General features: G+C 42.0%; 1 protein-coding gene across 3 annotated transcripts in view; it reads right to left on the bottom strand.

Moving 5' to 3' along the window:
- LOC139415875 (protein Shroom4-like) overlaps positions 1-23,552 on the bottom strand; it is a 126,587-nt gene that overhangs the window by 33,896 nt on the left and 69,139 nt on the right. For 2 of the 3 annotated variants that reach the window (XM_071164007.1, XM_071164004.1), the window contains 4 exons: positions 17,976-18,173; positions 14,927-14,991; positions 11,562-14,830; positions 9,361-9,434 (listed from right to left, as the gene is read on the bottom strand). In XM_071164007.1, coding sequence (XP_071020108.1) covers positions 9,361-9,434; positions 11,562-14,830; positions 14,927-14,991; positions 17,976-18,173 — 3,606 coding nt within the window. Of the gene's footprint in view, positions 1-9,360; positions 9,435-11,561; positions 14,831-14,926; positions 14,992-17,975; positions 18,174-23,552 lie in introns of those variants that run through there. The other variant, XM_071164005.1, reaches the window with a different exon arrangement.

Below are 23,552 nucleotides of genomic sequence, written 5' to 3'. Positions count from 1 at the left end.
AGAAACTAAACTATTACTGACCAGGAGCTCTATAAGAAACTAAACTATTACTGACCAGGAGCTCTATAAGAAACTAAACTATTACTGACCAGGAGCTCTATAAGAAACTAAACTATTACTGACCAGGAGCTCTATAAGAAACTAAACTATTACTGACCAGGAGCTCTATAAGAAACTAAACTATTACTGACCAGGAGCTCTATAAGAAACTAAACAATTACTGACCAGGAGCTCTATAAGAAACTAAACTATTACTGACCAGGAGCTCTATAAGACACTAAACTATTACTGACCAGGAGCTCTATAAGAAACTAAACTATTACTGACCAGGAGCTCTATAAGAAACTAAACTATTACTGACCAGGAGCTCTATAAGAAACTAAACAATTACTGACCAGGAGCTCTATAAGAAACTAAACTATTACTGACCAGGAGCTCTATAAGACACTAAACTATTACTGACCAGGAGCTCTATAAGAAACTAAACTATTACTGACCAGGAGCTCTATAAGAAACTAAACTATTACTGACCAGGAGCTCTATAAGAAACTAAACTATTACTGACCAGGAGCTCTATAAGAAACTAAACTATTACTGACCAGGAGCTCTATAAGAAACTAAACTATTACTGACCAGGAGCTCTATAAGAAACTAAACTATTACTGACCAGGAGCTCTATAAGAAACTAAACTATTACTGACCAGGAGCTCTATAAGAAACTAAACTATTACTGACCAGGAGCTCTATAAGAAACTAAACTATTACTGACCAGGAACTCTATAAGAAACTAAACTATTACTGACCAGGAGCTCTATAAGAAACTAAACTATTACTGACCAGGAGCTCTATAAGAAACTAAACTATTACTGACCAGGATCTCTATAAGAAACTAAACTATTACTGACCAGGAGCTCAATAAGACACTAAACTATTACTGACCAGGAGCTCTATAAGAAACTAAACTATTACTGACCAGGATCTCTATAAGAAACTAAACTATTACTGACTAGGAGCTCTATAAGACACTAAACTATTACTGACCAGGAGCTCTATAAGACACTAAACTATTACTGACCAGGATCTCTATAAGAAACTAAACTATTACTGACCAGGAGCTCTATAAGAAACTAAACTATTACTGACCAGGAGCTCTATAAGACACTAAACTATTACTGACCAGGATCTCTATAAGAAACGAAACTATTACTGACCAGGGGCTCTATAAGACACTAAACTATTACTGACCAGGAGCTCTATAAGACACTAAACTATTACTGACCAGGATCTCTATAAGAAACTAAACTATTACTGACCAGGACCTCTATAAGAAACTAAACTATTACTGACCAGGAGCTCTATAAGAAACTAAACTATTACTGACCAGGATCTCTATAAGAAACTAAACTATTACTGACCAGGAGCTCTATAAGACACTAAACTATTACTGACCAGGAGCTCTATAAGACACTAAACTATTACTGACCAGGAGCTCTATAAGAAACTAAACTATTACTGACCAGGAGCTCTATAAGAAACTAAACTATTACTGACCAGGATCTCTATCAGAAACTAAACTATTACTGACCAGGAGCTCTATCAGAAACTAAACTATTACTGACCAGGAGCTCTATAAGAAACTAAACTATTACTGACCAGGAGCTCTATAAGAAACTAAACTATTACTGACCAGGAGCTCTATAAGAAACTAAACTATTACTGACCAGGAGCTCTATAAGAAACTAAACTATTACTGACCAGGAGCTCTATAAGAAACTAAACTATTACTGACCAGGAGCTCTATAAGAAACTAAACTATTACTGACCAGGAGCTCTATAAGAAACTAAACAATTACTGACCAGGAGCTCTATAAGAAACTAAACTATTACTGACCAGGAGCTCTATAAGACACTAAACTATTACTGACCAGGAGCTCTATAAGAAACTAAACTATTACTGACCAGGAGCTCTATAAGAAACTAAACTATTACTGACCAGGAGCTCTATAAGAAACTAAACAATTACTGACCAGGAGCTCTATAAGAAACTAAACTATTACTGACCAGGAGCTCTATAAGACACTAAACTATTACTGACCAGGAGCTCTATAAGAAACTAAACTATTACTGACCAGGAGCTCTATAAGAAACTAAACTATTACTGACCAGGAGCTCTATAAGAAACTAAACTATTACTGACCAGGAGCTCTATAAGAAACTAAACTATTACTGACCAGGAGCTCTATAAGAAACTAAACTATTACTGACCAGGAGCTCTATAAGAAACTAAACTATTACTGACCAGGAGCTCTATAAGAAACTAAACTATTACTGACCAGGAGCTCTATAAGAAACTAAACTATTACTGATCAGGAGCTCTATAAGAAACTAAACTATTACTGACCAGGAACTCTATAAGAAACTAAACTATTACTGACCAGGAGCTCTATAAGAAACTAAACTATTACTGACCAGGAGCTCTATAAGAAACTAAACTATTACTGACCAGGAGCTCTATAAGAAACTAAACTATTACTGACCAGGAGCTCTATCAGAAACTAAACTATTACTGACCAGGAGCTCTATAAGAAACTAAACTATTACTGACCAGGAGCTCTATAAGAAACTAAACTATTACTGACCAGGAGCTCTATCAGAAACTAAACTATTACTGACCAGGAGCTCTATAAGAAACTAAACTATTACTGACCAGGAGCTCTATAAGAAACTAAACTATTACTGACCAGGAGCTCTATAAGAAACTAAACTATTACTGACCAGGAGCTCTATAAGATACTAAACTATTACTGACCAGGAGCTCTATAAGAAACTAAACTATTACTGACCAGGAGCTCTATAAGAAACTAAACTATTACTGACCAGGAGCTCTATAAGACACTAAACTATTACTGACCAGGAGCTCTATAAGAAACTAAACTATTACTGACCAGGAGCTCTATAAGAAACTAAACTATTACTGACCAGGAGCTCTATAAGAAACTAAACTATTACTGACCAGGAGCTCTATAAGAAACTAAACTATTACTGACCAGGAGCTCTATAAGAAACTAAACTATTACTGACCAGGAGCTCTATAAGAAACTAAACTATTACTGACCAGGAGCTCTATAAGAAACTAAACTATTACTGACCAGGAGCTCTATAAAACTAAACTATTACTGAAGGACTATAAGAAACTAAACTATTACTGACCAGGAGCTCTATAAGAAACTAAACTATTACTGACCAGGAGCTCTATAAGAAACTAAACTATTACTGACCAGGAGCTCTATAAGAAACTAAACTATTACTGACCAGGAGCTCTATAAGAAACTAAACTATTACTGACCAGGAGCTCTATAAGAAACTAAACTATTACTGACCAGGAGCTCTATAAGAAACTAAACTATAAGAGCTCTATAAGAAACTAAACTATTACTGACCAGGAGCTCTATAAGAAACACTAAACTATTAAACTATTACTGACCAGGAGTTCTATAAGAAACTGACCTATTACTGACCAGGAGCTCTATAAGAAACTAAACAATTACTGACCAGGAGCTCTATAAGAAACTAAACTATTACTGACCAGGAGCTCTATAAGAAACTAAACAATTACTGACCAGGAGCTCTATAAGACACTAAACTATTACTGACCAGGAGCTCTATAAGACACTAAACTATTACTGACCAGGAGCTCTATAAGAAACTAAACTATTACTGACCAGGATCTCTATAAGAAACTAAACTATTACTGACCAGGAGCTCTATAAGAATCTAAACTATTACTGACCAGGATCTCTATAAGAAACTAAACTATTACTGACCAGGATCTCTATAAGAAACTAAACTATTACTGACCAGGAGCTCTATAAGACACTAAACTATTACTGACCAGGAGCTCTATAAGACACTAAACTATTACTGACCAGTAGCTCTATAAGAAACTAAACTATTACTGACCAGGAGCTCTATCAGAAACTAAACTATTACTGACCAGGAGCTCTATAAGAAACTAAACTATTACTGACCAGGAGCTCTATAAGACACTAAACTATTACTGACCAGGAGGTCTATAAGAAACTAAACTATTACTGACCAGGAGCTCTATCAGAAACTAAACTATTACTGACCAGGAGCTCTATAAGAAACTAAACAATTACTGACCAGGAGCTCTATAAGAAACTAAACTATTACTGACCAGGAGCTCTATAAGACACTAAACTATTACTGACCAGGAGCTCTATAAGAAACTAAACAATTACTGACCAGGAGCTCTATAAGAAACTAAACTATTACTGACCAGGAGCTCTATAAGAAACTAAACTATTACTGACCAGGAGCTCTATAAGAAACTAAACTATTACTGACCAGGATCTCTATAAGAAACTAAACTATTACTGACCAGGAGCTCTATAAGAAACTAAACTATTACTGACTAGGAGCTCTATAAGAAACTAAACTATTACTGACCAGGAGCTCTATAAGAAACTAAACTATTACTGACCAGGAGCTCTATAAGAAACTAAACTATTACTGACCAGGAGCTCTATAAGAAACTAAACTATTACTGACCAGGAGCTCTATAAGAAACTAAACTATTACTGACCAGGAGCTCTATAAGAAACTAAACTATTACTGACCAGGAGCTCTATAAGAAACTAAACTATTACTGACCAGGATCTCTATAAGAAACTAAACTATTACTGACCAGGAGCTCTATAAGACACTAAACTATTACTGACCAGGAGCTCTATAAGAAACTAAACTATTACTGACCAGGATCTCTATAAGAAACTAAACTATTACTGACCAGGAGCTCTATAAGACACTAAACTATTACTGACCAGGAGCTCTATAAGACACTAAACTATTACTGACCAGGATCTCTATAAGAAACTAAACTATTACTGACCAGGAGCTCTATAAGAAACTAAACTATTACTGACCAGGAGCTCTATAAGACACTAAACTATTACTGACCAGGATCTCTATAAGAAACTAAACTATTACTGACCAGGGGCTCTATAAGACACTAAACTATTACTGACCAGAAGCTCTATAAGACACTAAACTATTACTGACCAGGATCTCTATAAGAAACTAAACTATTACTGACCAGGACCTCTATAAGAAACTAAACTATTACTGACCAGGAGCTCTATAAGAAACTAAACTATTACTGACCAGGAGCTCTATAAGAAACTAAACTATTACTGACCAGGACCTCTATAAGAAACTAAACTATTACTGACCAGGATCTCTATAAGAAACTAAACTATTACTGACCAGGAGCTCTATAAGACACTAAACTATTACTGACCAGGATCTCTATAAGAAACTAAACTATTACTGACCAGGGGCTCTATAAGACACTAAACTATTACTGACCAGGAGCTCTATAAGACACTAAACTATTACTGACCAGGATCTCTATAAGAAACTAAACTATTACTGACCAGGACCTCTATAAGAAACTAAACTATTACTGACCAGGAGCTCTATAAGAAACTAAACTATTACTGACCAGGAGCTCTATAAGAAACTAAACTATTACTGACCAGGAGCTCTATAAGAAACTAAACTATTACTGACCAGGAGCTCTATAAGAAACTAAACTATTACTGACCAGGATCTCTATAAGAAACTAAACTATTACTGACCAGGAGCTCTATAAGAAACTAAACTATTACTGACCAGGAGCTCTATAAGACACTAAACTATTACTGACCAGGATCTCTATAAGAAACTAAACTATTACTGACCAGGGGCTCTATAAGACACTAAACTATTACTGACCAGAAGCTCTATAAGACACTAAACTATTACTGACCAGGATCTCTATAAGAAACTAAACTATTACTGACCAGGACCTCTATAAGAAACTAAACTATTACTGACCAGGAGCTCTATAAGAAACTAAACTATTACTGACCAGGAGCTCTATAAGAAACTAAACTATTACTGACCAGGACCTCTATAAGAAACTAAACTATTACTGACCAGGATCTCTATAAGAAACTAAACTATTACTGACCAGGAGCTCTATAAGAAACTAAACTATTACTGACCAGGAGCTCTATAAGACACTAAACTATTACTGACCAGGATCTCTATAAGAAACTAAACTATTACTGACCAGGGGCTCTATAAGACACTAAACTATTACTGACCAGAAGCTCTATAAGACACTAAACTATTACTGACCAGGATCTCTATAAGAAACTAAACTATTACTGACCAGGACCTCTATAAGAAACTAAACTATTACTGACCAGGATCTCTATAAGAAACTAAACTATTACTGACCAGGAGCTCTATAAGACACTAAACTATTACTGACCAGGATCTCTATAAGAAACTAAACTATTACTGACCAGGGGCTCTATAAGACACTAAACTATTACTGACCAGGAGCTCTATAAGACACTAAACTATTACTGACCAGGATCTCTATAAGAAACTAAACTATTACTGACCAGGACCTCTATAAGAAACTAAACTATTACTGACCAGGAGCTCTATAAGAAACTAAACTATTACTGACCAGGAGCTCTATAAGAAACTAAACTATTACTGACCAGGAGCTCTATAAGAAACTAAACTATTACTGACCAGGAGCTCTATAAGAAACTAAACTATTACTGACCAGGAGCTCTATAAGAAACTAAACTATTACTGACCAGGAGCTCTATAAGACACTAAACTATTACTGACCAGGATCTCTATAAGAAACTAAACTATTACTGACCAGGAGCTCTATAAGACACTAAACTATTACTGACCAGGAGCTCTATAAGAAACTAAACTATTACTGACCAGGATCTCTATAAGAAACTAAACTATTACTGACCAGGAGCTCTATAAGAAACTAAACTATTACTGACCAGGATCTCTATAAGAAACTAAACTATTACTGACCAGGAGCTCTATAAGAAACTAAACTATTACTGACCAGGAGCTCTATAAGAAACTAAACTATTACTGACCAGGAGCTCTATAAGAAACTAAACTATTACTGACCAGGAGCTCTATAAGAAACTAAACTATTACTGACCAGGAGCTCTATAAGAAACTAAACTATTACTGACCAGGAGCTCTATAAGAAACTTCAGGCTCTCAAATATAAAAAAGCATGTGGACCTGATGGCATCCTAAATGAGATGCTCAAACTCACTAGCGCAAAATGTCAATTGGCTATATTAAAACTGTTCAATTTGATCCTGAGTGTAGGTTATTTCCCTGACATCTGGAATCAAGGGCTCAATCTTTAAGAACACATTGGACCCTAACAATTCCAGAAGCATTTGTGTGAACAGTAACCTGGGGAAGGTTTTCTGTAGTATTATAAATGTAAGAGTTCTAAACTTCCTTAATAAGCACAATGTCTTGAGTAAAAGCCAAATAGGATTTATACCAAAACATTGCACGACTGATCATACACCCTAAACATGTCCACCAAAATAATACCAAAATATACGCTTGCTTTATCGACTTCCAAAAAGCATTTGATTCTATTTGGTATACAGGACTGTTCTACAAAGTTATTGAAAGTGGCGTAGTGGGTAAAACATATGACATAATTAAATCAATGTATACTGCCAATACGTGCAGCATAAAAATTGTCAAGAAAATAACAGAATTCTTTAACCAGGGGTGAGGCCTTCGCCAGGGTTGCAATCTGAGCCCTGCACTCTTCAATATTTACATCAACGAGTTGGCCACAATTCTAGAAGAATACTCAGCCCCTGGTGTTAGTCTCCACAATTCAGAGGTTAAATGGCCTGCCCTTTGCAGATGAGCTATGCCTGCTATTGACCACAGCACATGGCCTACAGCAGAGCCTGGACCTGCTAGAGCAGTATTGCCAGACCAGGGCCCTGGCAGTAAACCCCAAAAAGACTAAAATAATGATTTTCCAGAGAAAATCCAGATCTTAGACCAAAGTTATATTATACTGGACTGGACACACTACAATTACTTCAGTTTTAAAATAAGCTCAACTGGACACCTTAACGATGCAGTGAATGAACTGAAAGAGAAAGCACGCAGGGCATTCTATGCCATTAAAAAACACATTCAAATTGAAATACCTATTAAAATGTGGCTAAAATGAATTGAATGTGTCATTGAACCAATTTCACTTTATGGCAGTGAGGTGTGGGGTCCACTTGCGAAACAAGATTTTAAACAATGGGACAAACACCCCATTGAAACCCTGCATGCAGAGTTCTGTAAGATTCTCCTACATGTCCAGAGGAAAACTACAAACAATGTATGCAGGGCAGAATTAGGCCAATATCCACTCATAATAAAAACTCATAAAAGAGTGATTCCATTTTGGAAACATCTAAAATACAGTGACCCCCTCTCATATCACTACCAAGCCCTGCTATACCAAGAGCACAAGCACAAAGCAGTGCTATCTGGCCCTAAATCGACTGTACACCGTAGCTAACGATTTGACCATGGTTACTGATCAAAACCTTAGAAAAACCTTGACAAAGTACAGGCTCAGTGAGCACAGCCTTGCCATTGAGAAGGGTAGACACAGGAAAACCTGGCTCCCTGTAGAGGAAAGGCTGTGCAACCACTGCACAACAGCAGAACCTGAGACGGAGCTGCATTTCCTGACAAAATGTCAAAAATATAAAACAATTAGAGAGTGTCATTTTCCCAAATTTGAAACACTTATTCAAGGTTTCAAAGACCTCTCTGATGAGAATAGGCTACCCGTCCTGTTGGGGGAGGACACAGAGAGCTGTGGGTTGGCAGCGCACTACATTGAAGACCTCTCTGATGAGGATAGGCTACCCGTCCTGTTGGGCGAGGACACAGAGAGCTGTGGGTTGACAGCGCACTACATTGAAGACCTCTCTGATGGGAATAGGCTACCCGTCCTGTTGGGGGAGGACGCAGAGAGCTGTGGGTTGACAGAGCACTACATTGCTGCCTGCCATAAAACGAGGGACAGTGTCCTCTATGCTTATTGTTATTGTTCAATGTTTGGTTATTATGACCTTTGGTTATTGTTGTTACTGTTGTCCTGTCGATAATATTGATTCTTATTATTAATTATGTTAATATTGTAAACCTCCAAAGTAAGCTTTAGCAATATGTATATTGTTATGTCATGCCAATAAATCAAATTAAGAGAGAAAGAGAGAGACAGAAAGAAAGAGAAAGAGAGAAACAGAAAGAGACAGAGAGAGAGTGAGAGAGCGAGAGAGAGAACGAGAGAGACAGAGAGAGACAGAGAGAGAACGAGAGAGAGCGAGAGAGAGACAGAGAAGAGAGACAGAGAGGAGAAACAGAGAGAGAGAGAGACAGAGAGAGAGAGCTGACAGGCAGGAAGTGTCATACCTCTCGGTCAGGCTGAACTTCCTGTTGAGTTGTGTTTGTTCCCGCGGTAACGGCTGGGATGGGACAGGATACTCCTGTGGAACACATTCATTCACACTCATTAAGCACTTTGAAAAGCTCTAAACGTGATGATTAGAAGTCTACTTTAAGGTTTGACACAATAGAACACATCTAGAACAAAGCAGGGGAGGAGCTCTATGGCCAAAAGAGGAGGAGAGCAACTATTTCATCCAGACTACAGAGGAGAGCAGCTATTTCATCCAGACTAAAGAGGAGAGCAGCTATTTCATCCAGACTAAAGAGGATAGCAGCTACTTCATCCAGACTAAAGAGGAGAGCAGCTATTTCATCCAGACTAAAGAGGAGAGCAGCTATTTCACCCAGACTATAGAGGAGAGCAACTATTTCATCCAGACTATAGAGGAGAGCAACTATTTCATCCAGACAAAAGAGGAGAGCAGCTATTTCATCCAGACTATAGAGGAGAGCAGCTATTTCATCCAGACTATAGAGGAGGAGAGCAACTATTTCATCCAGACTACAGAGGAGAGCAGCTATTTCATCCAGACTAAAGAGGAGAGCAGCTATTTCATCCAGACTAAAGAGGAGGAGAGCAGCTATTTCATCCAGACTATAGAGGAGGAGAGCAGCTATTTCATCCAGACTAAAGAGGAGAGCAGCTACTTCATCCAGACTATAGAGGAGAGCAGCTATTTCATCCAGACTATAGAGGAGAGCAGCTATTTCATTCAGACTATAGAGGAGAGCAGCTATTTAATCCAGACTACAGAGGAGAGCAGCTATTTCATCCAGACTATAGAGGAGGAGAGCAGCTATTTCATCCAGACTACAGAGGAGAGCAGCAATTTCATCCAGACTAAAGAGGAGAGCAGCTATTTCATCCAGACTACAGAGGAGAGCAGCTACTTCATCCAGACTATAGAGGAGAGCAGCTATTTCATCCAGACTATAGAGGAGGAGAGCAGCTATTTCATCCAGACTATAGAGGAGGAGAGCAGCTATTTCATCCAGACTATAGAGGAGAGCAGCTATTTCATCCAGACTATAGAGGAGGAGAGCAACTATTTCATCCAGACTACAGAGGAGAGCAGCTATTTCATCCAGACTAAAGAGGAGAGCAGCTACTTCATCCAGACTATAGAGGAGAGCAGCTATTTCATCCAGACTAAAGAGGAGGAGAGCAGCTATTTCATCCAGACTATAGAGGAGGAGAGCAGCTATTTCATCGAGACTAAAGAGGAGAGCAGCTACTTCATCCAGACTATAGAGGAGAGCAGCTATTTAATCCAGACTACAGAGGAGAGCAGCTATTTCATCCAGACTATAGAGGAGGAGAGCAGCTATTTCATCCAGACTAAAGAGGAGGAAAGCAGCTATTTCATCCAGACTATAGAGGAGGAGAGCAGCTATTTCATCCAGACTACAGAGGAGAGCAGCTATTTCATCCAGACTACAGAGGAGAGCAGCTATTTAATCCAGACTATAGGGGAGAGCAGCTATTTCATCCAGACTATAGAGGAGGAGAGCAGCTATTTCATCCAGACTATAGAGGAGAGCAGCTATTTCATCCAGACTAAAGAGGAGGAGAGCAGCTATTTCATCCAGACTATAGAGGAGGAGAGCAGCTATTTCATCCAGACTATAGAGGAGGAGAGCAGCTATTTCATCCAGACTATAGAGGAGGAGAGCAGCTATTTCATCCAGACTATAGAGGAGGAGAGCAGCTATTAGAGGACTATAGAGGACTATAGAGGAGGAGAGCAGCTATTTCATCCAAACTATAGAGGAGAGCAGCTATTTCATCCAGACTATAGAGGAGAGCAGCTATTTCATCCAGACTATAGAGGAGAGCAGCTATTTCATCCAGACTATAGAGGAGATGATATGTTATAAAGGGTTTCTTAACATCTACTGAAAAACTCAATTTGTGGGACAGATTAATAATGAATAATAAAAGGCTTATAGATTCAGTTCCCATCTCAAAGACTGAAATCAGTTGATAAAATAAATAAAAACCCCAGTGTGTGTGTGTCTTCATATCCTCATGTATCAGCCAAGGCTAAGCAATCTACAACACATTACATCCTCATTCACATCTGGATCCATTTAATAGTGTTGGGCATCTTCAAAAACTGTAGAAGATACTGTCTATGTTCTCTATAACAGTAGCCTATACTTGCCTCTGTTGGTGTGTAGCCATATTGTAGGTACCCCTGATGTGGAGCCTGGTTGTCCTGTAGGAGAGGGGTGTTGACAGGGTGGAAGGCTGAATGAGGGGCCTCTATCTGGGCTTGGAGATGGGGGCAGGAGTGGGTCTGGTTCTTCTGGTATGCCTGGGGCTGAGTCCGAGTGTTGTAGAGGTCCCGAGCTGTACTGAGTGACTCTCTCTCCCTCTCTCCTTGTCTCTCTATCTCCCTCTCACATTCCCTCGCCAGCTCAATCTCCTTCTCTCTTTCTCTCTCCCTCTCTCTCAGTCTAGCCTTCTCTTCGCATAGTCTCTGCTCCTCTCTCTCCCGCTCTCTCTCCCTTTCAAGCGCCATCTCCCTCTCTCTTGCTCTGTCCTCCCTTTTCTTCGCTCTTTCCCACTCCCTCTCCTTTTCTCTCTCCCTCTCCTTTTCTCTCTCCCTCTCCTTTTCTCTCTCCCTCTCCTTCTCTCTCTCCCTCTCTTTCGCTCTCTCCCTCTCCTTCTCTCTCTCCCTCTCTTTCGCTCTCTCCCCCTCCTTCTCTCTCTCCCTCTCCTTCTCTCTCTCCCTCTCTTTCGCTCTCTCCCCCTCCTTCTCTCTCTCCCTCTCCTTTTCTCTCCCCCTCCGGGTCTCCATGGTTGTAATCGATAGGGGACTTTCCTTCTGGATTCCCCCCTGGTACGAGTACCTCCGCTGGGCTTTTCCCTGTCCGTAGCCCCCTCCCTGGTTCTCCAGCGTGGATGGATGAGGCTGCCTCCCGTGTCTATCTGGCCTCTGTCTTCGACTCGTCAGGCCTGGTAGATTCCACACAGACATACTCCTACTGGTCTCCTCAAAGAACTTACAACGATCCGCGAAAGGAAGAACATCACACTCCTCCGTACGAGAAGAACGAGTGGTGGTGGAGGAAGAGGAGGAGGTTGCTCTTCCTCGTCCTGATAACCCCAGGGCCCCTGTAACCCTCTCGCCCTGACGGTCGGTGTCCATTTCCAGTTGGAGATGGTGTTCGGGCGTCCACCTCCATCGACGAGCCATACCAGCTGGATCTTGCTCCTCCACCACCTGGGTTCCCACATCGCAGCTGGGCATGGCTGGAACCAACCTCTGGGTGGTCCTGGATGGGTCTGACGCTTGGTCTTGGTCCTCTGGTGGTTCAGGATCTTCATCCCTGAGGGGTTGCAGAGCTGAAACTGGGGTTGGGGACAGCTGGTAGAGCTGGGGTGTGGAAGTAGAGGCCAATAGACTTCCAGGGGCTGGAGCTGATCGGCTGTCATCAGACGAGGTGTACCTGCCTTCGGAGCACCTTTCCTGGGAGCACCTTTCCTGGGAGCACCTTTCCTGGGAGCACCTTTCCTTGAGATCGTCAGCCTCTTCCCTCTGGAGGTCCTCCAGGTCAGGACCTTCTTCTTCCTCGACCGTCTCCCCGCCGTAGAGCAAACCTCCTGGGCCTTTGCTTTTCGACAGCTGAGCTTTCTTGCGCTGGATCTCATTTCGGAGGTTCGTGGCGAAGCGTTCGCTGCGGCGGCGTGACCGGGACGAACGGTGACTCCTGGGTTTCTTCATCAGCACCTCTCCATCATCATCATCCTCTCTTTCTCCTCTTCTTTCTTCTCTTCCTTCTCCTCTCAGATTCTCCTCAAGTAGGCTATCCACACTTGCTGCAGCACTGAGAGGCCCAAAGTCTGTCTTCCGTACCCGCTCAGAGCTCACTCCTCCCTGGTTACAGCCTCCAGAAGGCTTCTCTGACCCTGGTACACTCAATGACCTAGCCCAGGGGTGTTGGAGCTGGATGGGAGAGAGGAGAGTAGCAGCAGCCCCCCCTACCCCCAATCCCATCTCCCTTGCCTCTCTAACCCCATCGATGTTCACCAATCCTGGAGAAGAGCAGCGACTCCCTCCTCCTCCAGCACCCTCTCCCCATTTCCCCTGGTTCTGCTGGAGTTGGACAGGGGCGTTGTAACTACCTAGATCCTCAGATAGGTTCTCTCTGGTGGGGTGAAAGGGGGAATGAGACCACTGGGAGCTGGAGGGGGAGGCGGAGCTACGATATGAAGGGTCTGAGGGGTCGCTGGAGAACTCTAGGAGACGCAGCTGGGACAAGAGTTTCTCAGGGGCGCTGTGTCTGTAGAGACCTAATGAGGAGTGCTTGTTCTGGGGGAGGAGGTGGCTGGGCTCCCCTAAGGGTTCTGGATCTATGGAGGTGTCAGGAGGGCCGGGGCTTGAGATGGGAGAAGTGGAGCTTATCTCTGGAGCAGGGAGGAGGGGGGAAAGGGGGTCTGGGTGGCTATTCTGGATCAATGAGTTGCTGTCCTTACGGGAACTTTTTTTCTTGGAGATGAGGGTGTAGTACTGCTCTAAGGAATCACCTTTGAAATTCCCAACCCTGTTTCCATTTCTGTTTCCCTCAGTCTTTGACGTCTCACTAGTAGCAGGATAGCCGTTGTTGCCCGGAACGCCCGGAATGTTCAGAAGATCGTCGCCATCGTCTTCGGCATGGCAATGGGAGAGGCTGGGAATTCCGACGGGGTCAGGGATGCATCGTTGTACTTTGACATCTGTGACCCCGGAGCAACCCCGGGTGGCCCTGAAACTGTCCTTCCTGGTCGGTGGCTGGGGGGGACTCGAAACCTCCCTTTCCCCTTCTCCTCCACCCATCTCCCCTTCTCCCTTCCTCCTCTCGTCCTCATAACAGTATGAAGATGGTCTTTCCTTCACTTCTGGCCGCCTCACTCTGGGTCTGGTCAGCGACCCAGACTTTAGTAAGGCAGAGGTCCTGGTCTCATCTTGGGGCTCGCCTGACTCCCTCCCCAGGGACGGTGCATCGCCGCAGGCATACCCCTGGCTGGTGGGCCCCCCTGGCCCCAGGCTCTGGAGGATATTGTCCATGGAACAGGCTTCACCAGGCCTCAGTGAGACAGTATAGTCAGACGTATTAGAACTAGCTGAAAAAGAACTATAGGCAGAGTCTCTCTTGTTGTTGAAGATGACAGGGTCGACAGGGGAATTCTGGGAATCGTAGTCTCTCTTGTTGTTGAAGATGACAGGGTCCACTGGGGAATTCTGAGAATCGTAGTCTCTCTTGTTGTTAAAGATGGCAGGGTCCACTGTGGAATTCTGGGAATTGTAGTCTCTCTTGTTGTTGAAGATGCCGGGGTCAACAGGGGAATTGTAGTCCCTCTTGTTGTTGAAGATGGCAGGGTCCACTGGTGAATTCTGAGAATCGTAGTACACTTGGCTGCTAGGAGGCTCCAGGCTCTCCATGCTACCTAAAACAAGGATCATAATATAAATCCGATGTTAAACATTATCCTCTATTATTGTAAACGCATGTGTGGTTAGATTGTGTTCAAATCAAATCAAACCTAAAGAACTGCTGTGGTCTGTGGAGTAGTGTCTGGAGAGCTGATTCCACTGGATAGACAGATCACTGTGTAGAGGGATGGGGAGAGAGAGGTGGAGAGAGGGGGAGAGGGAGGGGGAGAGAGGTGGAGAGAGGGGGAGAGGGAGCAAGATAGAGGGAGGGGAAGAGGGAGCAAGGGAGGGGAGGGGGAGAGGGAGGGGTAGAGAGGGAGGAATGTTACTCTCTAAACCTGGTCTCTTTGAAATAGAATCCTAGTTGCACTAAATCTTCCAGTGAGTTTTATCTGCCTTACTGTATTCCACACATGGTTGGTCTGCCTTACTGTATTCCACACATGGTTAATCTGCTTTACTGTATTCCACACATGGTTTGTCTGCCTTACTGTATTCCACACATGGTTAATCTGCTTTACTGTATTCCACACATGGTTGGTCTGCCTTACTGTATTCCACACATGGTTAATCTGCCTTACTGTATTCCACACATGGTTAATCTGCTTTACTGTATTCCACACATGATTTGTCTGCCTTACTGTATTCCACACATGGTTAATCTGCTTTACTGTATTCCACACATGGTTAATCTGCCTTACTGTATTCCACACATGGTTAATCTGCCTTACTGTATTCCACACATGGTTAATCTGCCTTACTGTATTCCACACACAGTTAATCTGCCTTACTGTATTCCACACATGGTTTGTCTGCCTTACTGTATTCCACACATGGTTTGTCTGCTTTACTGTATTCCACACATGGTTTGTCTGCCTTACTGTATTCCACACATGGTTTGTCTGCTTTACTGTATTCCACACATGGTTTGAAACATTTTAAGGTAGGAAAAGAAGGAAGAGAAGATTTGAATGGTAGCCTCTTTAAGCAGTCAGGGATTTCTGCTGCGTCGCGGTAGAGAGAGACAGGAAATTAGGTGGTAACCAGGGGAAATGACATCCCCTCCCTCATGAACACTCCATCAGGGAATGATGAGGAACATGACAGGAATACCAAATCTGAATCAGAGTGGACACACAAACAGCCGCACTGTACACACACACACACAGACACAGACACACACACACACACACAGACACACGCATACACACAAACAGACACAGACACACACACACACAGACACACGCATACACACACAGACACACAAACAGCCGCACTGCACTGCACACACACAGACACACACACACGCAGACACACACACACACACAGACACACAGACACACGCATACGCACACAGACACATAAACAGAAACACGCAAAAAAATGCTCACAGCTCAGTTTAGGGGAGGTAGGTAGCTTAGCGGTTAAGTAACCGAAAGGTTGCTGGTTCAAATCCCCGAGCTGGCAAGGTGAACAAATCTGTCGTTCTGCCCTTGAGCAAGGCAGTTAACCCCCAAACCACAACTTCTCCTCGGACACCGATGATGTGGACGTTGATTAAAGCAGCCCTCCGCACCTCTCTGAGGGGTCGGGTTAAATGTGGAAGATGCATTCAGTTGCACTAGGTATCCCCCTTTCCCTAGATAGTCACAACACACACACACACACACACACACACACACACACTTAATGCCATCACCTAAGAGGAGTCTGTGAGAAAGTCAATAATATAGTCTACATAAGATGGCGTTCTGGAACTTTTGTCAGAAAGTACGAAAGGAAGACACACACGGGCATTCCATTTATTAACAGTCTTCCTCTCTTTGTCCACATGTTCTGGGAGTCACCGTGTCCTGTTATGCCAAGAGAATGTGTCTGATCAGCTGTTGCAGTGTGTATGTGTGTGTGTGTGTGTGTGTGTGTGTGTGTGTGTGTGTGTGTGGGGGGGGGGGGGGTAAGAAGGGCAAGGACAGGCCTGAACAACTTTTGGAATTGCAGCACCAAGCGACTACAGCTTTATGTAAGCTCCAGCCTATCTATTATGCCAGTTAAAAGCATTAGCTGTGTGTGTGTGTGTGTGTGTTAGCATTAGCTGTGTGCGTGTGGGGGGGGGGGGGGGGAAGAAACATAAACACTGGCCTATCTAAGCCTGTTAAAACAATTAGGGGTAATTGTAGTGAATTACACCATTGATAGTTATCAAAGAGGAACCGCTGTGTATGAGTGTGTGTGTGTGTGTGTGTGTGTGTGTGTGTGTGTGTGTGTGTGTGTGTGTGTGTGTGTGTGTTCACAGCCCAGTACAGCTCAGGACAGCTCAGCCCAGCCCAGGACAGCCCAGGACAGCTCAGGACAGCTCAGGACAGCCCAGTACAGCTCAGGACAGCGCTCAGGACAGCGCTCAGGACAGCCCAGGACAGCTCAGGACAGCCCAGGACAGCTCAGGACAGCTCAGGACAGCCCAGTACAGCTCAGGACAGCGCTCAGGACAGCGCTCAGGACAGCCCAGGACAGCTCAGGACAGTTTGCCTGGGTCAGGCTCAGTAATGTGATCAGCCATTTTGATAGTCTGGATAATCAGCCAGTGAGTAATGTCTGAATCAACGTCTGTCTGAAAAGTATCCCTGCTGTTGTTCGGAATAGGCTGTGTGCCATTAGGGTATTTTCAGCAAAAGTAGTGCACTATGTAGGGAATAGGGTGCCGTGAGGGAAGCACGTTATTCCCTATATAGTGCACTACTTTGGACCAAGGGAATAGACAGAAGTCTTTGGAGGTCCTTTAAGTCAATGATCAGTCAGAGAGGAATGTGTGAATCGATCGTCTGTCTGTCTGTCTGTCTGTCTGTCCGTCTGTCTGTGTGTGTGTGTTAATCTTTGGAAACGCGTCACAGAACAAAATTCCCCTGGTCTGGCCTACCCAACAATACACTCCCACAGGACTGTGTGTACCCAAACACCCTTATACACACAGCACAGATAGGCACGTGCACCCACAACAACACAATCCTGTCCAGTAATAGCTGTTTAAAGGATTATAGCGTCTGACTGTTTAATAGGACACATTTCTGCTTAATGAATGTCTGTCTGCATACAGCTACAGTAGACACCTGTTGTACTCAGTATGTACAGATGTGTGTGTGTACATGTCTGTCTGGGTGATACCTGGTGTCTGCTGTCGAGTGCCAGGGTAGTGTGTAGGGCCCAGGGTGGAGCTGCATGGCAGAGGGGGGGGCAGGGGGGGGAGGAGGGGGGAGGGTGTCGGCAGGGAGAGCGGGGAGAGGGGTAGAACTGGTACAGTTCTCTGATGATGACAGCCTGGTCAGATGCCAGGAATGAGGCCTGATCACAGGTGTACTGCGTCTGGAGAGAGAGAGAGAGAGAGAGAGAGACAGAGAAACAGAGAGACAGAGAGAGAGAGACAGAGAAACAGAGAGACAGAGAGAGAGACAGAGAAACAGAGAGACAGAGAGACAGAGAGATAGAGAGAGAGACAGAGAAACAGAGAGACAGAGAGACAGAGAGAGATAACACACACTGGTGAGGGAGAGTGTATATTATAATTATTATTATTATAATGCACACAGACAGTATGCACAAACAATATACTGAACACCTAGAAAAACAAGTCAGACACACAGGAGTAAAAAGTAAATCATTCAGAGCTTTCAAACGTAGGCCCAGTTATCCTGCTGCTCCCACAAATATTCCCTAAAAATAATAATCATCATCATCATCATCATCATCATCATAAGCACAATAATAGTACAGATAATAATCATGATAATAATAATAATCATACAAATAATAAAATGAATAATCATAATAATAATGATTATATTAATAATAATGAAAATAATAATAATGATTATAATCATCATAATAATAATAATAATGATTATATTAATAATAATTATAATAATAACAATGATTATATTAATAATAATGATAATAACAATAATAATAATAATAAGAATGATAATAATAATAATATGATGATAATAATAATAATAATAATGATAATAATGATGATAATAATAATGATAATAATAATAATGATAATAATAATAATGATAATAATAATAAGGATCATAATAATAATGATAATAATAATGATAATGATGATAATAATAATGATCATAATAATAATGATAATAATAATAAGGATCATAATAATAATGATAATAATAATGATAATACTGATGACGATAATGATAATAATAATAATGATCATAATAATAATAACGATAATGATCATAATAATAATGATAATACGGATCATAATAATAATGATTATAATGATGATGATAATGATAATAATAATGATCATAATAATAATGATTATAATATTAATAATAATAATCATCATCATAATATTCATAATAATAATCATAATGATATTGATTATAATAATAATAATCATCATCATAATAATAATAATAATAATAATAATAATGACAATCATAATAATCCCTGGAGTGTAGTAGACTATATATATAAAGCCCTGCCCAGCCGGCCTATGTGTTTCACGTGCACAGTGTTTCACGTGCACGCTAGGTAGGAGCCTGGAACAAACACCACTGAGTTCCCGGGAGGTTCCCGCTCATGAATAGCCCATTATTATTTCTGCTATTAATAACTTCAGAATAACCTCCCGGAATAACTTGCAAACGTTCTCCTCTCAGGAGAGAGAATGCCGACCGGTGGTGAAAACACACTAAAACACAGAATTCTGGGAATATGTCAGAGGAAGAAGAACCCTGACGGAGGAAGAATGTGGGACCTGGCAAGGACAGAAGTCGCAACACTTTGGGAATAATTATGTTAATGTCCAATATAATTGAAAGCCATTTTTAAAGTAAACACAGTAGTTCCTAAAAACGTTCATTTTGGATTTCTCTCAGGATGGTTGTGTGTGTGTGTGCGCGCCAGGATGATTGTCCCTTCCCTGAAAATGTCCCTCAGAGTCAGAACCAGGAACCCTTGGGAATGGTTCCGGAATTATGGAAAGAGATTCTGGAAGTTCCCAGACCGTATAGAACAAACAGGACTAACAATGGATCCAAGATTAGTTTTTTTCCCAGGACTGTTAAAGGAGCCCAGATTAGGTCTGGAATGATTGAAGAAGTTAATAGAGAAAGGAATTAGGAAAAAAGAGCTATTTTTAGATGTAGGGTTTTTAAATTGAGCTTTTTAGACTAAATCTGTGTCTGGGAAACTGGCCTATACTGGATTTAGAGATATACTGTACTTAGAATGTGATCTGTTAAACTACAGTTGTGAAACAAACACTAAGCAATACATTAACAAAAATAATTTACAAATCTGTCAACTGAGGAAGAGAGAGATATCTGTCAACTGAGGAAGAGAGAGATATCTGTCAACTGAGGAAGAGAGAGATATCTGTCAACTGAGGAAGAGAGAGATATCTGTCAACTGAGGAAGAGAGAGATATCTGTCAACTGAGGAAGAGAGAGATATCTGGCTACTGAGGAAGAGAGAGATATCTGTCAACTGAGGAAGAGAGAGATATCTGTCAACTGAGGAAGAGAGAGATATCTGTCAACTGAGGAAGAGAGAGATATCTGTCAACTGAGGAAGAGAGAGATATCTGTCAACTGAGGAAGAGAGAGATATCTGTCAACTGAGGAAGAGAGAGATATCTGGCTACTGAGGAAGAGAGAGATATCTGTCAACTGAGGAAGAGAGAGATATCTGGCTACTGAGGAAGAGAGAGATATCTGTCAACTGAGGAAGAGAGAGATATCTGTCAACTGAGGAAGAGAGAGATATCTGTCAACTGAGGAAGAGAGAGATATCTGTCAACTGAGGAAGAGAGAGATATCTGTCAACTGAGGAAGAGAGAGATATCTGTCAACTGAGGAAGAGAGAGATATCTGTCAACTGAGGAAGAGAGAGATATCTGTCAACTGAGGAAGAGAGAGATATCTGTCAACTGAGGAAGAGAGAGATATCTGTCAACTGAGGAAGAGAGAGATATCTGTCAACTGAGGAAGAGAGAGATATCTGGCTACTGAAGAAGAGAGAGATATCTGTCAACTGAGGAAGAGAGAGATATCTGTCAACTGAGGAAGAGAGAGATATCTGTCAACTGAGGAAGAGAGAGATATCTGGCTACTGAAGAAGAGAGAGATATCTGGCTACTGAGGAAGAGAGAGATATCTGTCAACTGAAGAAGAGCAATAAATCTGCCAACTGATCTGGCTATTGATGAAGAGCAGGATATCTGGCTACTGAAGAAGAGAGCGACATCTGGCTATTGAAGAAGAGCGAGTTATCTGGCTACTGAAGAAGAGCAATAAATCTGCCAACTGATCTGGCTATTGATGAAGAGCAGGATATCTGGCTACTGAAGAAGAGAGCGACATCTGGCTATTGAAGAAGAGCGAGTTATCTGGCTACTGAAGAAGAGCAATAAATCTGCCAACTGATCTGGCTATTGAAGAAGAGCAGGATATCTGGCTACTGAAGAAGAAAGATATCTGCTACTGAGGAAGAGAGATATCTGGCTACTGAAGAAGAGAGATATCTGGCTACTGAGGAAGAGAGATATCTGGCTACTGAGGAAGAGAGATATCTGGCTACTGAAGAAGAGAGATATCTGGCTACTGAGGAAGAGAGATATCTGGCTACTGAGGAAGAGAGATATCTGGCTACTGAGGAAGAGAGATATCTGGATACTGAGGAAGAGAGATAATTGGCTACTGAAGAAGAGAGATATCTGGCTACTTAGGAAGAGAGATATCTGGCTACTGAAGAAGAGAGATATCTGGCTACTGAGGAAGAGAGATATCTGGCTACTGAAGAAGAGAGATATCTGGCTACTGAAGAAGAGAGATATCTGGCTACTGAAGAAGAGAGATATCTGGCTACTGAGGAAGAGAGATATCTGGCTACTGAGGAAGAGAGATATCTGGAGATGTATATATTAGAGGTCGACCGAGTAATCGGCATGGCTGATTAATTAGGGCCGATTAATTAGGGCTGATTAATTAGGGCCGATTAAGTAGGGTTGATTTCAAGTTTTCATAACAATCGGTAATCAGCCTTTTTGGACGCTGATTATGGCCGATTACATTGCGATCCACGAGGAACCTGCGTGGCGGGGTGACCACCTGTTACGCGAGTGCAGCAAGGAGCCAAGGTAAGTTGCTAGCTAGCATTAAACTTATCTTATAAAAAACAATCTTCACATAATCACTAGTTACCTACACCTGGTTGATGATATTACTAGGTTAACTAGCTTGTCCTGCGTTGCATATACAGTCGTATGAAAAAGTTTGGGCACCCCTCTGAGGCTGCATAATAATTTACTCTGTCGTCACAGAAAATGATCACAGTGGCATGCCATTCGTTTCCTAATAAAAGCTGAGTACTGGGGTTTTGTCCAGACAAAGATTTTTAGTGTAGCAATATTAAGTTCTATGAAATTAAATCAGATGTGAAAAATAGGCTATGCAAAAATGTGGGCACCCTTGTCATTCTGTTGATTTGAATACCTGTAACTACTTAGCACTGATTAAGTGGAACACACAATTGGTTTGGTGAGCTCATTAAGCCTGGAACTTTATAGACAAGTGCATCAAATCATGAGAAAAGGTATTTAAGGTGGCCAATTGCAAGTTGTTGTTCTCTTTGACTCTCATCTGAAGAGTGGCAACATGGGGGCCTCAAAACAACTCTCAAATGACCTGAAAACAAAGATTGTTCAACATGATGGTTTAGAGGAAGGCTACAAAAAGCTATCGCGGAGATTTAAGCTGTCAGTGTCCACTGTGAGGAACATAGTGAGGAAATGGAAGACCACAGGCACAGTTCTTGTTAAGGCCAGAAGTGGCAGGCCAAGTAAAATATCGGAGAGGCGAAGGATGGTGAGAACAGTCAAACAGCCCACAAACCACCTCCAAAGACCTACAACATCATCTTGCTGCAGATGGTGTCACTGCATCGTTCAATAATTCAGCGCACTTTGCACAAGGAGAAGCTGTATGGGAGAGGGATGCGGAAGAAGCCTTTTCTGTACACACGTGGCGTCGCTTGAGGAATGCAAACGCACATTTGGACAAGCCAGCTTCATTTTGGAATAAGGTGCTGTGGACTGATGAAACAAAGATTGAGTTATTTGGTCATAACAAGGGATGTTATGCACGGCGGCAAAAGAACACAGAGTTCCAAGAAAAACACTTGCTACCCACAGTCAAATTTGGTGGGGGTTCCATCATGCTGTGGGGCTGTGTGGCCAGTGCCGGTACTGGGAATCTTGTTAAAGTTGAGGGTCGCATGGATTCCACTCAATATCAGCAGATTCTTGGGAATAATGTTGAAGAATCAGTCACAAAGTTGAAGTTACGCCGGGGCTGGATTTTTCAACAAGACAACGACCCAAAACACTGCTCAAAATCTACCCCGGCATTTATGCAGAGGAACAAGTACAATGTTCTGGAATGGCCATCCCAGTCCCCAGACCTGAATATCATTGAGAATCTGTGGGATGATTTGAAGCGGGCTGTCCATGCTCGGCAACCATCAAACCTAACTGAACTGGAAATGTTTTGTAAGGAGGAATGGTCCAAAATGCCTTCATCCAGAATCCAGACACTCATTAGAGGCTATGGGAAGCGTCTACAGGCTGTTTTTTTAGCAAAAGGAGGCTCTACTAAATGTTGATGTGATTTTTCTATTGGGGTGCCCAAATTTATGCACCGGTCTAATTTTGTTTTG

This window comes from Oncorhynchus clarkii, chromosome 9 (genome assembly GCF_045791955.1).
Source record: "Oncorhynchus clarkii lewisi isolate Uvic-CL-2024 chromosome 9, UVic_Ocla_1.0, whole genome shotgun sequence".
NCBI classification, from domain to species: Eukaryota; Metazoa; Chordata; class Actinopteri; order Salmoniformes; family Salmonidae; genus Oncorhynchus; species Oncorhynchus clarkii.
Note: the sequence above shows the minus strand (reverse complement) of the source record. Positions and strands in the feature narration are given on the sequence as shown.